General features: G+C 48.2%; 1 protein-coding gene across 1 annotated transcript; it reads left to right on the plus strand.

Moving 5' to 3' along the window:
- The first annotated feature begins 3,841 nt into the window (after positions 1 to 3,841).
- PPIA (peptidylprolyl isomerase A) lies at positions 3,842 to 7,667 on the plus strand. Its single transcript, XM_060107648.1, has 5 exons — positions 3,842 to 3,967; positions 6,062 to 6,092; positions 6,181 to 6,269; positions 6,625 to 6,797; positions 7,325 to 7,667. The coding sequence occupies exons 1-5, from the start codon at positions 3,899 to 3,901 to the stop codon at positions 7,455 to 7,457; spliced, it is 495 nt and encodes a 164-aa protein (XP_059963631.1). The 5' UTR covers positions 3,842 to 3,898; the 3' UTR covers positions 7,458 to 7,667.
- The last annotated feature ends 1,510 nt before the right edge of the window (positions 7,668 to 9,177 follow it).

Genomic DNA, 9,177 nt, shown 5'->3' on the forward strand with positions numbered 1-9,177 from the left:
CCATCCCTGGTCAGGATTCCTGCATGCTGGGCCGTTCAGCGCTGCCAAAAAAAAAAAAAAAAAAAAAAAAAAAAACCAAAATAATAGTATCTACTTCAAAGGACTGCTATGAGAATTAAATAATGATCGTAATAATGGCACCCGATATTTTCTGGAATCTTGAATTAACTAACTTAGGCCTCATTTCCCCCTTTTTTGGTTACTGTGCCCCTTTCTGTGTTAGGGAAATTCCCCACCCTATGTGAGAACACCAGACACCACCTTTCCCAGCCTCGGGTGATCCAGGGAGATCAGGAGTGATCTGGGCTTCACTAAGCAGATGCAGCCCCACCCCGGTCCCGCCCTGCCATCAAATCCAACGTTTGGCGGGGTGGTCCTCCCCCAGGCCAGGCTGAGGTGGGTTTCTCCCTGTGCCCTGATGTGCAGGTTTCCTAAGGGCTGAGAACTCCCGGTCCCTCTCAGTCCATCCCTTTTCTGCTGGGTCAGCAATAGTTGTTGCCTCGGATGTTGCCTGTTGTCTCCCCAAAGCAGCCATCTTGCCTTCCTCCTTACTATCAGAAGCCGGGTGGCTCAGGTGGCACTGTGCCCAGATCAAAATATTCATCTTCCTGGATTCCTGCTGCCAAGGGTGAAAGCCGCTGGGTGGGGCTCCTGGGAAAGCTTTGCAAACAAGACTGTGATGGCACCACTCCCGAGCCTTCTGCCCTTTTCCTTTTCTCCCCCTTCCTTAGTCTTTGCGGCAGCCAGACGATCTTGAACATGAACTTGGGGGATGCAGGAGGGGAAGGGAGGTGGTGGTACCTGTGAAGCTGTGAAGTGATGGGGCTGGAGCTGAGGACGGGGTGGTGGGGTGAGGAGTGAAGTCCCCTGGGTTCCCTGACGTGAGAATTGGAGTCCTGCATCTTTTCTTATGTAGCAAGACTACTTAGGAGTTATTTTGTTATATCTTAACAACTGATATTTAAATTATTAAACTACAATTTAAAACATAGTTCTTCAGCTTACACATCACATTTGTCTCTTTATAGGTATGGCAGGTTTGAACTCTTTTAATATATCTTCAAACATTTAAACTGCATTTATAGATGTAATACATTTGGTTTCCTTTTAATGTACTTCATTGTCCAAATTAACAATGAAAAAACCTCCCTGGGCATTAAACAATTCTGATAAACTTTTAAATAGGTTGAACCTAAAGTTCTCTTAAATGTTAAAATGCAATATGTAGGGACTTCCCTGGTGGCGCAGTGGTTAAGAATCCGTCTGCCAATGCAGGGGAGACGGGTTGGATCCCTGGTCCGAGAAGATCCCACATGCTGCAGAGCAACTAAGCCCGTGTGCCACAACTACTGAGCCTGCACTCTAGGACCCATGAGCCACAACTACTGAGCCCTTGTGCCACAACTACTGAAGCCCATGCGCCTAGTGCCCATGCTCCGCAACAAGAGAAGCCACCACAATGAGAAGCCCATGCACCACAACGAAGAGTAGCCCCCGCTCGCCACAACTAGAGAAAACCTGCGTGCAGCAACGAAGACCCAGTGCAGCCAAAAAGAAAAAAAAAAAGCAATATATAAACTTTAATATTTCCAGTTGAAACCACAAGTCTAAATCAATTTTTAACTACACAATTTTAAAAGCAGTTATTGGGTGGAAACAGGGAGTTACTAAAAATGGGCACAAGGTTCTTTCTGGGTGAGGGAAATGTTCCAAAATTAGATTGTGGCGATATCTGCTCTGCTCTGAATTTGCTAAAAAGTCACTGAATTGTATGCTTAAAACAAGTGAATTTCATGGTATGTAAACTACATCTCAATAAAGCTTCCATACCATGAAATTCACTTGTTAAAAGCTGTTAAAAAAGAAAATGCAGGGAATTCCCTGGCAGTCCAGTAGTTAAGGGCTCCATGCTTTCACTGCCTAGGGCGAGGGTTCGATCCCTGTTTGGGGAACTAAGATCCCCGCATGCCGCACAGTGCAGCAAGAAAAAGAAATGCATACATAAGTCAAAGAGACAGAGAGAGAGAAAAACAAAACAAAACAAAAAACTACTGCACATTTTACCACCTAACTCAGGTCAGTAATGCCCAGGCTGGCCTGGCTGCAGACAGGATCCTTTTGGCCACGCCTGTGTGCCTGCCACAGAGACCCCCGTCTTTGGGGCCTGCACAGGACACAGCCTGGCTTCCCCTCACTGCCTCTAACCCTCGCAGGTGGAGGGTTCCCCTCTGAGTTCTTGGTAGAAGAAGTAAGTGAGAGGACTATGATGATGGTGAAGAGAAGGGAGGGCTCTGAATAGTAAAGTGAGGGAAGTCATAAGTGATGACCTTATTATCCATTCATTTATTTCTTAGGAGGGGTTCCTAACTGCTTTAAGGTTCAGGGTGGAGGAGAGAGAAGGTGAGGGAGTTTATGCCTGAGGGCCTCGGGCCATTTTTTCAGTGTCAGATAAGGACAAGCAGCTTCCTCAAGGTCACAAAGCACCGGTGCTGGGGAATGGGCAAAAACGCAGTTGCCAGTTCTGGCTTCGCTAATACTCCTAAGTTGGTTACTCTGAGCAAGCTACTTAACATGAAGGATGCTCACTTTCCGCATCTGTAAATGGGGATTCTGGGGTGGTTGTGAGAACAAAACCGCACTCTCTATAAATTCTGAGCAGATGTAGGCTCACAATGCCATTATTAATAACGATGGCATGATGCCAGACACTGGATTTCATCTTTCATAAGGACTCTCATTTGCTTCTCACAACCCTACCCTGGTTTTGGAGATACTAAAGTAACATTCTGAATGTCAGAGGATATATAAATTTTCTTTTCAAGGTTTTCCGAACAAAAGACCAGGGCCATATAAGTGCATTTAGTACTAGTAATAAAAGTATTATTAATATATTTGCCTAAGGGAATTCACTTTTCTTTTCTTTTTTAAATAAATGTATTTACTTTTGGCTGCGCTGGGTCTTTGATGCAGCGCGCGGGCTTCTCATTGCAGTGGCTTCTCTTGCTGCGGAGCACGGGCTCTAGGCACCCGGGCTTCAGTAGTTGTGGCATGCTGGCTCAGTAGTTGTGGCTCGTGGGCTCTAGAGCACAGGCTCAGTAGTTGTGGCGCAAGGGCTTAGGTGCTCCACAGCATGTGGGATCGTCCCGGACCAGGGCTCAAACCCATGTCGCCACATTGGCAGGCGATTCTTAACCACTGCGCTACCAGGGAAGTGACAGGCTCTTGTTTTAACATCTTCCTCCTGGAGAAAATTCAAGCAGAGGGTGCAAGATATTTTCGGAAAGTAGGGTATTTTGGAAGCATTTCATAACCTTTCAGACTAGGGGAGAAAGGGGGAAGGGAGAGAGGGCGGCGGCTGCGCCTCATCCTCATCTGCAGTGGGAAAATGGTGATGCCCAAAGCCACCTGGCCTCCCAGAGCGGCACGGGCCCTGGACCCCGAGCGACCTTGGCGGGCGGCGCGACCTTGAGGCCTGCGTTTGCCTCAGTTGCCCCCTCTGCGCGATGGGAAGACGTCCTGGCCGCGGGCCCAGGCAGGTGCATGTCTCTCGGGCTCCCACCGACCCAACCGGCCCACCAGGGCGGTCTTCAAGCCCCATCCCCAACCCAGTCGCCTGCGCGCGACCCCACACCGCAACGCGGAGACCGAAGCGGCGGGCGGGAACCTGGCTGCATCTGCCAGCGCGCACGCGCGTCTTCCGTCCCTCCTCTCCGGCGCCATCTCCACCCATAGGCCCAGGCACACCGTCACTTCGACTGACCCGTGGTCGCGATTGGCCAGAGATGAGGCGCGCGACCGGCCATGGGCGGGGCCTGGACCGGCTATAAAAGAGGCGGGCGGTGGGGCTCGTGCTGCTTTGCAGACGCCGCCACATCGGGATCTCCCGCGCAGCTCAACCATGGTCAACCCTACCGTGTTCTTTGACATCGCCGTCGACGGCGAGCCCTTGGGCCGCGTCTCCTTCGAGGTTGGGGCGGGCGGCGGCGCGCCGGGTGGGCCTGAGCGGGCGGCGGGGGGAGGCCGAGGGGCTGGGTGCGGGCGCCCCGCCTGAGGAACGCGGGCGGCGCGGCGCCATTTCCTGACGAGGGGCCATTTTGGGAGGCCGGGGGCGGCGGGCAGACAAAGGCGGGGCGGGCGGGGGAGGCGCGGCCGCGCCCTTCCGGCCGCGCACGTGCTCGGGCCGCGAGCCGTTGGCCGCCGCGTGGGACCGCGGGGCCCTGAGGGTCGGCAACGCCCCAAGCGGAAGGCGGGCGCCGGCCCCGGCCAGCCGCGACCTTCCCGGGGCCGCCCTCGAGGACTCGGAAGCCGCTTCCTTCGAGCCGACGCGGCGGCCGCACCTGAAGGCTGCCTTTTCCCGCGCCGGGCGCGCCAAGGGCCGGTGGGGATAGCAGCCCATCCCTTGTCCCGAAGGACGCTTGCTAGTTCGGGGTTGGGTTACAAGGGTGCGGGGTCGGCCGGCTCGAGGGCTTCCCCGGGTGTCTTAAAATTGCGAGGTTGAAGTAGAAAGAGGCCCCTCCCCGCCCCCACCCCGAGCGGAAATGTGCCGGCCGCCTTCCCTCCGCTGGCGCCGAGGCCCGCCTTCCGCTGCGGTGACGGCGGGTGGGAGGCGCCCGGGCCCCTCCGGGTCATCCCCGCGCAGAACGGGCTAGTCGAGACCGGCAGCGCGGCAGGCCTTCTCCGGTGGTTTCCTAATTAGTTCAGGCGTGTTATGGGTACTTCTTAATCAGTTGGTAATCACAGCAGGGTAGCTAAGTAACTCGGCGGGCTCTTCAAACGGTAAATGGGATTCCGTTCCAGTTAACCCAACATGGTAGGTCTTGGGGTGTAGCCCTAAGTGGTTTTATCCTCTTTTACCACTTCTCAAAGAGCCGCCAGTGATCAGGTTGTAGGATCTTAGTCCAAGTTTAGATAGCCCCCCCATGCAGATCAGTCTGTAGCCCACTCTCACTGTAGTCAGAGCTAAGAATTGATAAGGGCCCATGTGGAAACTTGCCCTCACGTAAAAACTCTGGACAAATATTACATCCAGTAGATGTATACTCCACCTTTATCTGAAGTCAGCTGATAATTGGCCAGGGGCCACGTGGAAACTTGGCGTGAGCCTAACCCTTTGTAGCTTGTGTGTCTCAGGTTAGCCAGAGGGCTTAATGGAAATGAGATAGGCGCTCTGACAGATCCCTTGGTGAGAATGGAGGTGGAAGTGCCACCGCGAGCTTTAACTTTCGTAAAGGTCTAAAAGGGAAACGAGTTAGTACAAGGGTTGGAGACACGTTAATACTTAAAACCGTACGTTTTATGTACAGTACATAGAAGCTAGCTAGCAAGTCTTCTAAGAAACATCCAGGGATTTCAGTAGATGATTTAAGTCACAGGTCTGTGGAATAGTTCATTCAGTACTTTAAACTGTCTTTATGCAAGGGCTTGCGTTTTCTATGGTATTTAAGCTTTTTTAGCCAAAATGTTTGATATATGCAGGAAAGGTTCGAAGCAGTTGTACTAGAAACCAATCTTTATTTTTTACCCCACTACTAGGTAAGGGACCTGGAAACCAAGAAGTGACTGCTCATCCAATCCATAAAGCTATGTTAACAGATTGGAGGTAGTAGCATTTTCATTACCAGTGACTAAAATTACAGCCATTGACTCCCTGATCGTGACTCCCTGATCGTGCAGGAGTACTTGCTATTCTTGAAAGTTCTTGTCTTTAGGTTCAAGTTGAAGTTGGGGGAGGTGATGTACCTTTGAGAGACCATATATCTGTTCAGAATAGGTGTGATACACATAAAAGTTCTAAGTCACTTTTGAGAAGCCTCACACTATCTGAGTCATTCCTGGTTCTGGAGTTTTGGCATGTCTTTGGGTGTCATGTTGCTAACCCAACCCCGCAGGACCTTAAGGCTGTCAGGAGCCGTTCTTATTTGGGATTCAAAGTAATTACTGAAGAAGCATTCTCTTCTAGTGAGAAAATGAATTTATGATTCAGAGGCCCCTAAAGACAAGGGTACTAAGCAACAAAATATGTAAGCAGATGTTTTTCATTAACTGTCATTTTCTCTTACAGCTGTTTGCAGACAAAGTTCCAAAGACAGCAGGTTAGTTTTATTTATTTTTTAAATGTTTAACTAAGGTATTCTGATTTTAACTGTTGTGTCTATATACATATACACTTTATTTTAACAGAAAACTTCCGTGCTCTGAGCACTGGGGAGAAAGGCTTTGGTTATAAAGGTTCCTGCTTTCACAGAATAATTCCGGGATTTATGTGCCAGGTATGAAATTTACTGATACTGATTTGGGTTCTCTTAATTTGGGATTGAGCCAGAACACTTCAGAATGTGCACATATGGTCTGTCTGCATTGGTGCGTCTACTTTTATACTTTGTTTTCTGTTATATTTGTCTGACAATTTTGCACTGATACCATGCCATCTAAATTGCTGTGGTCTGTAATAAATGTTCTTTTTTTTAAGTGCACATATGAACTAAAATGTTAATTCTACCATTTTGGTTCCACTTGACCCTTTTAATTAGTTTAAACTTGAGTTTTAAAGTTTGAACCTTGCAGACTTGGCATGTTTTCCAACTGTGTTGCCAAAAGTGACAGGTTCCTCTTTTATGTTCACAGGGTGGTGACTTCACACGCCATAATGGCACTGGTGGCAAGTCCATTTATGGGGAGAAATTTGATGATGAGAATTTCCTCCTGAAGCATACGGGTCCTGGCATCTTGTCCATGGCAAATGCTGGCCCCAACACAAACGGTTCCCAGTTTTTCATCTGCACTGCCAAGACTGAGTGGTAAGAGCAGAGCGTAGCAAAGGCAACCTTTCCCTGCTGTTTCCTGCTCTAAAGTAGTAGAAGGGCATGAATAGTCACAAGTTTAGATAGTGCACTATAGAAAGTGAGATACTCTAATGGCAAAACAGGGCACTTTGTTGAGTAGTTGAATTTAAGAGTGGTGCTTTCATCTAATTAGCATGTGATTTGTTGGCTCTTTTTTAGGGGTCCATTCTAAAATTAGGATTCTTAACAGTGATTAGAGACTGTTGGAGACCACCTTTTTTAGACTGGCTTAAAGAAATCTGGTGTTGACACTTTTTTTTTTTAGGTAAAAGGATAAAATGTTACCGGTATTTAACTAGTCGACATTAGCTAGTACTAAAAGCTGGACAAACCACTCTTCTGGTCTTCTCTTGCTTGGGTATGCTATATTGATTTGTGGGACACTGTTCTTATCTCAGTGCACAATGCAGGCTGCTTATTTCTGTCTTATTTCATTACTACCTGCAGGTCGCAGGTCGTAATGTTTATTCTTCTGTTTCCAGGTTGGATGGCAAGCATGTGGTCTTTGGCAAGGTGAAAGAGGGCATGAATATTGTGGAAGCCATGGAGCGCTTTGGGTCCAGGAATGGCAAGACCAGCAAGAAGATCACCATTGCTGACTGTGGACAAATCTAATAATAAATTTGACTTGTGTTTTATCTTAACCACCAGACCATTCCTTCTGTAGCTCAGGAGAGCACCCCTTCATCCCCATCTGCTCAAAATATACTATAATCTTTGTGCTCTCATTGCACTTCTTTGGGTTCCATATTTTCCTTATTCCCCTCCAGGTTTAGCTGAATTGCAAAGTTAAGTTTATGGTTATGAAATAAAAACTAAACAACTGTTGTCTGTCCTTGTTTGGGTTAGGGTATTGATGTAGATTTCATTTTAAGCAGCAACACGTTACTTCTAAGACAACAGTTGCTGTGTTTGTTTAAAAGAGTATCTTTGTTTTTTGCTTCCCTGATCCAAGAATTAAGTTTTGCTGATTGAGTATCCCAAGGGCAAGCTGTGACTGGAATACTGAAGATGTAGGCTCGGGCAGGGAAAAAACAAGGTGGAACTTCAAGATTGTGACCATGTTGGAGCAGTACTCCTTTAAGGGTGACAGTGGAAAATTCTCACTTGGCACATTTAGGGTTATCCATCAAAATAACTAGAACATTGAAAATCATAGCTAATCTTAACAAAGCTTAATGTGAGCTTTTTCTGTGGTGGCCCTCCTTGAGGGACATATGTTAAGCTTTAGCCTCTGTGGGGAAGGGTCTTTGGACCGTGTTCTTGGGATATCTAGCTGTTTGAGAATGTAAATGCAGAGTACAGGGTTTATGACAGCTCAATTGTGAAGTTCAGTCTGCTAGAGAAAGGCAGGCAGACGGGGTGTGGTGCAGTCTACCTGCGGAAGGCATCTGGCTCTGGCTTGCCGCAGACCAATTGGTGACCAGGTAACTATAGATTAGGGAACTTCTCCCTGGCTAGTTGTAGAGGCCCTCGTGGTCATTGGAGGTCTTGTACTCATTCCATTGTGCAGAGTTGCACAATGGAATGGTAGTCTGAGCCATAATCTGGTCCAGATGAGGCCTTTATGTTCATGAACATGGTTTCCTTTAAGATCAAGAACTCCCTTTGGGAGTTCTCCGCATACTCTATCCCTCACTAGAGGGCCATTAATTTTTTTTTGAGGTTACCCTGATTTAGTGTTTATTAATCTATCATGTGTGTCCCTAAAAACATACTGTTTAGTTCTGAAAGGGTAAGCGGCTGCTACATTATGAAGGCCTCCAGGACAAGGCAAAGTGTGCAGAATCGATTACAGTGTGGCTTCAGCTTCCCTGAGCACAAGAGCTGCTACTTCCAGAGAAGTCAGCCAGCCATGCATCCGATAAGGTAGGGCTCACCAAGTTCCTTTAGCACACCTCAGAAAACAAGAAAAATCCATACAACCTGCAGTGTATGGTCCTTATTCAGATTTCCCCCACTGGTTCTGGAGGCGGTTTTATTTTTGGCTGCGTTGGATCTTGCAGTGTGCACAGGCTTCTCATTGCGGTGGCCTCGTGGAGCATGGGCTCTAGGTGCACGGGCTTAGCTGCTCCGTGGCATGTGGGATCTTACCGGCCCAGGGCTCAGACCCGTGGCCCCCTGCATTGGCAGGCAGATTCTTAACCGCTGCGCCACCAGGGAAGTCCCTAGAGGTGTTTTAAAAATCAGCTTTATTAAGGTATAATTTACATACAATTGATGTGTTTAATAACGCTCTCTCCCGCCCACATGCACACCCCACCGCCCCCAAGGATCCAACCTAGGTTCACACACTTTGTTAGGTCTCTTTTTGTCTCTTTCAATCTAGAACAGT

The sequence above is a fragment of the Mesoplodon densirostris genome, chromosome 9 (assembly GCF_025265405.1).
Source record: "Mesoplodon densirostris isolate mMesDen1 chromosome 9, mMesDen1 primary haplotype, whole genome shotgun sequence".
NCBI lineage: Eukaryota > Metazoa > Chordata > Mammalia > Artiodactyla > Ziphiidae > Mesoplodon > Mesoplodon densirostris.

What these genes read in the sequence shown, in the direction of transcription:
- PPIA (XM_060107648.1), top strand. Translation starts at nt 3,899, where the DNA reads ATGGTCAACCCTACCGTGTTCTTTGACATCGCCGTCGACGGCGAGCCC. An exon ending in CAAAGTTCCAAAGACAGCAG is followed by an intron (nt 6,093 to 6,180) that starts GTTAGTTTTATT and finishes TTATTTTAACAG; the next exon opens with AAAACTTCCGTGCTCTGAGC. An exon ending in TTCCGGGATTTATGTGCCAG is followed by an intron (nt 6,270 to 6,624) that starts GTATGAAATTTA and finishes TTATGTTCACAG; the next exon opens with GGTGGTGACTTCACACGCCA.